Source organism: Palaemon carinicauda, chromosome 34 (assembly GCF_036898095.1).
Source record: "Palaemon carinicauda isolate YSFRI2023 chromosome 34, ASM3689809v2, whole genome shotgun sequence".
Classification (NCBI taxonomy): domain Eukaryota; kingdom Metazoa; phylum Arthropoda; class Malacostraca; order Decapoda; family Palaemonidae; genus Palaemon; species Palaemon carinicauda.
In genome coordinates, this window is record NC_090758.1 from 60,979,715 (window position 1) to 60,983,819 (window position 4,105).

Consider the following 4,105-nt stretch of genomic DNA (forward strand, 5'->3'; position numbering starts at 1 on the left):
CTCACCCGTGCATCATGTTCATCGAAAATTTGACCCTCAAGACTTGACAGAGCTACTGCAGAGTCATTTTAATAGAGATTTCTTCGAAAAGGAATCCCTCTCCAGATTGGAAGATTCCCTAGAGGATAAGAGATTCTTGGCCAACTTGAATAACATGACACAGCATCGACATGGAAAGTACATGGCCAAGCTGCCATTCAAGGGACTCTACTCCTCTACCTGATAATATGAATATGGCAATTCGACGAACCCGAAGCTTGAAAAGAAGACTAGACAACGACGAAGCTTACAAGACATCCTACGTAGCTCAGATGGAGAAATATACTGATAAGGGCTACGCCGAAAGGGTTCCTGTAAGTCAGCTAGACAGGAAGGACGGGCGCGTATGGCTTATGCCGCACCACTCTGTCAGGCATCCTGTCAAACAGAAAGACCGAGTGGTCTTCGATCTGAAGGCAAGGCACCGAGGAACATCTCTCAACGAACATCTGATGCAAGGCCCCGACCTCACCAATAGCCTGACGGGTGTTCTCCTGCATTTTAGAGAGGGTCAACATGCCATCACAGCAGATGTGCAGGAGATGTTCCATCAGGTGAAGGTACCTGAAGAGGACAGAGACTGCCTGTACCTCTGGTGGCCAGAAGGTGTCACCAGCAAAAAACTGCAAGTCTTCAGAATGACGTCCCACGTTTTTGGCGCAAGATCATCGCCGAGCGTCGTTAACTTCTGCTTACTCAAAACGGCCCTGGACTTCAGAAGCATGTATAACGAAGAAGCTTCTAACTCTATACGTCGCAACTTCTACGTCGACAACCTCCTCAAGGCGATGGATGATGAGGAAGAATGCATTAAACTGACAAGAGATCTGATCAACCTGTGCAGGGATGGAGGTTTCCGTCTTAACCAATGGACCTCCAGCAGCAAGCAAATTCTAGCTGCGATCCCCAGAGAAGAACGAGACGACTCTGTGGCTGTCCTAGACTTGAATAAAGATGAGCTGCCAACTGAACGAGCCCTGGGGATCCATTGGAATATGAGCATAGACGTGTTCACGTTCAGAATCGTCCTTAAAGACATGCCTTTCAACCGACGTGGTGTGCTCTCTGTTGTTGCATCGATCTTTGACCCCTTGGGCTACTTATCCCCCGTCACTTTGATCGCGAAGATCCTGTTGCAAGAAATGTGCCGAAGGAAGCTCTCGTGGGATGAGAGGATGTCTGCTGATGAACTTGTTCGATGGAAGACCTGGCTTGCGCAGTTGCCACAACTGGAAGAGTTCCAACTGCGAAGGTCCTTCATACTACCAGACTTCGGAGATGTTGACACCCCTTCAGCTGCACCACTTTGCAGACGCAAGTCAGACAGGCTATGGTGTAGTCTCTTACTTGCGTGTAGTTGGTGTCAACGGAAAGATTCATTGCACTCTCGTCATAGGACGGGCGAGAGTCGCCCCTCTGAAAAGGACCACCATCCCTCGTCTTGAGCTGACGGCAGCTGCTATCGCTGCACAGATGGACTCAAAGCTGAAGACTGAGCTCGATCTGAAACTAGCCCCGTCAGTCTTCTGGACTGATAGCACGTCAGTACTGAAATATCTCAGAAATCCGACTGCGAGGTATCAGACCTTCGTGGACAATAGGGTCAATCTCATTAGGGGATACATCAGACATTATGGCTTGGAGATACATCAATACTACTGCGAACCCAGCAGACCTCGCGTCACGTGCCTCTCCGTCGCTGACTTCCTCCAATCATCTTTGTGGTTTTCAGGGACCAGATTTCCTCAAGATGGACGAAACGCACTGGCCAACCATGCCCGAAGATGTTGTCAGAGGAGAGCTTGATCCAGACGCCGAAGTGAAGACTTCTCTCGTCTTCGATATAACGAAGAAAGAACCAACGTTCATTGAATCAATAGCGATAAGATTCTCCTCCTGGTTGAAGTTTGTCAGGACCGTCGCGTGGATGACAAGATTTATCCGCCACATGCAGAAGGCTCGCCCATACAGCGGCGACTCACTCTCGAGTGCGGAACTGCGTACCGCGGAGAATTTGATCTGGAGACTGACCCAAAGCCAAGAGTATGAAGAAGAGTTAAGCACCCTCTCGAAGAAGGGGAAGATCGCTGAAGAGGTCTAGTAAATTAATCAAGCTGAGACCATTTCTCAAGGATGGATTGCTCCACGTTGGTGGTCGATTGCAGAAATCAACACTGGCAGATACGGCCAAGCATCCGATCATCCTACCCAGCAGTTCTCTGGCTGTCAAGCTTATGGTGAGAGCCACGCACGAATCCTGCGGCCATCGTGGCCAGAACCACCTGATGACCCAGTTGAGGACAAACTACTGGATCGTCCGCGGAAATGCGATCGTCAAGACTGTCATTCGAGAATGCTTGGTCTGTCGCAGACTAAGTCGTCGTCCTTTAGATCAGGTGATGGCTGAACTGCCATCCGACCGGCTTTGTCCAGATGAACCCCCCTTTACTACCACTGGGTCGGACTGCTTCGGACCGTTCTTAGTGAAGCAAGGAAGGTCCACAGCGAAGCGTTGGGGCGCTATCTTTATATGCCTTACCTCGCGAGCAGTCCACCTGGAAGTGATCGATACAATGGAACAAGACTCATTCGTCAACGCCATCAGGCGTTTCGTCGCTCGCAGGGGGCCTATCAAGAGAATATGGTCCGACAACGGGACCAACATTGTGGCCACGGAACGAGAGCTAAGAAAAGCTCTCCAGCGCTTCAACGAAGGAGAAATCAGAGACACACTCTCGATCCGAGGCATAGAGTGGAACTTTCATCCACCACATGCCTCACACTTCGGCGGAGTGTGTGAGCGTCTGATCATGTCCGTCCGAAGAGCCCTCACAGCGGCCTGTCTCCAACAAGTCACGACTGATGAAATGCTTCACACTCTGTTCTGCGAAGTGGAGGCTGTTGTTAATAGCCTACCTCTGACGAAGATCAACGACGACCCGAACTGCCCTGCCCCTCTCACGCCTAACATGATCCTAACTTTGAAAGGGTCACCCGATCCCTTCACATCCACATGCAAGAAGGACATGTATGTGAAGAGGCGATGGAGACAGGCACAGTTCCTCGCTGACGAATTCTGGCGCAGGTGGATACAGGAGTATCTCCCCCTGCTTCAGGAGCGCCAGAAGTGGTCAGTCCCAAAGCGTGACATCAATGTCGGTGACGTCGTTCTAACGCTGGACGAGCGGCTTCCCCGAGGCAGCTGGCCTCTAGGGAAAGTCATGGAGGTCACTTGGAGCGCTGACGGTCGCGTACGTCAAGCTTTGATCAAGACTGAGAACGGCGAGTTCAGAAGGCCTGTGCAGAAACTGTGCCTTCTCTTGGAAAATTGTAAAGGCTATGATATAAAGTGATGTATATGAGGTGTAATGAGCGTACGCTGAGCGCTGCTCGCTGCATTTTGTAAATTTTGAATTTTATTATTTGAGTTGAAAATATAGCTAGGTCATTTGAATGAAGTAACCCAAGTGATGCCGTATCTACGGAAATATTTAGCCCATGACCAAATAGGGGGCAGTGTAAGATACGCCATAACGTATTTCCAAGAATTTTTTTGTGTTTTTTGTTAACCATGAGGATTAATTTAGTTTTCCTTATTACGTTCTCCAGGCCCAACTCTAAGCGCTGAAAACATAACCTTATATGGGCATAGCGATGGTCTAGCTCCATGATTGGTCGGCTCAGAGGGGCATCTCGTGCTAGACAGAGTGACGTCACGGCCCCGGACCTTGGCAGTGCATGGCTGTCCGCTGTGGTGTGAGCATCTCTGTGCTCAGCTTGCTGTGTTGACTGATGCGGTGATTTAGAAGTGTCTCTCCGTGTGTGAAGGACCAATCACACATTTGGCTTAATAACTAATCACTTGCAGGAGATTAACGGTACCACCTGTGAATGTTCTTTGAACTGAACTTGAAACAGAATTGGCGGTGGGAAAAGATGTAAGTCTATTATTTATTGTAATGAACCCTATTGCAATTCATGTAATCCTCTACCATTGCTGTATTTTCTTTATTGACTTTTATTTATGTATTACAATGAACCCTATTGCAATTAATGTAATCCTGTA

The 4,105-nt window shown here is 48.9% G+C and overlaps 3 protein-coding genes across 3 annotated transcripts; all 3 read left to right on the plus strand.

Moving 5' to 3' along the window:
- The first annotated feature begins 233 nt into the window (after positions 1 to 233).
- Positions 234 to 1,484, plus strand: LOC137626972 (uncharacterized). The gene has a single exon (XM_068357956.1). The coding sequence runs from the start codon at positions 234 to 236 to the stop codon at positions 1,482 to 1,484; it is 1,251 nt and encodes a 416-aa protein (XP_068214057.1).
- Positions 1,485 to 1,672: 188 nt separating this feature from the next.
- On the plus strand, positions 1,673 to 2,140 carry LOC137626973 (uncharacterized). The gene has a single exon (XM_068357957.1). The coding sequence runs from the start codon at positions 1,673 to 1,675 to the stop codon at positions 2,138 to 2,140; it is 468 nt and encodes a 155-aa protein (XP_068214058.1).
- Positions 2,141 to 2,273: 133 nt separating this feature from the next.
- Positions 2,274 to 3,392, plus strand: LOC137626974 (uncharacterized). Its single transcript, XM_068357958.1, has one exon. The coding sequence runs from the start codon at positions 2,274 to 2,276 to the stop codon at positions 3,390 to 3,392; it is 1,119 nt and encodes a 372-aa protein (XP_068214059.1).
- The last annotated feature ends 713 nt before the right edge of the window (positions 3,393 to 4,105 follow it).

What these genes read in the sequence shown, in the direction of transcription:
- LOC137626974 (XM_068357958.1), top strand. Translation starts at nt 2,274, where the DNA reads ATGGTGAGAGCCACGCACGAATCCTGCGGCCATCGTGGCCAGAACCAC.
- LOC137626973 (XM_068357957.1), top strand. Translation starts at nt 1,673, where the DNA reads ATGGCTTGGAGATACATCAATACTACTGCGAACCCAGCAGACCTCGCG.
- LOC137626972 (XM_068357956.1), top strand. Translation starts at nt 234, where the DNA reads ATGGCAATTCGACGAACCCGAAGCTTGAAAAGAAGACTAGACAACGAC.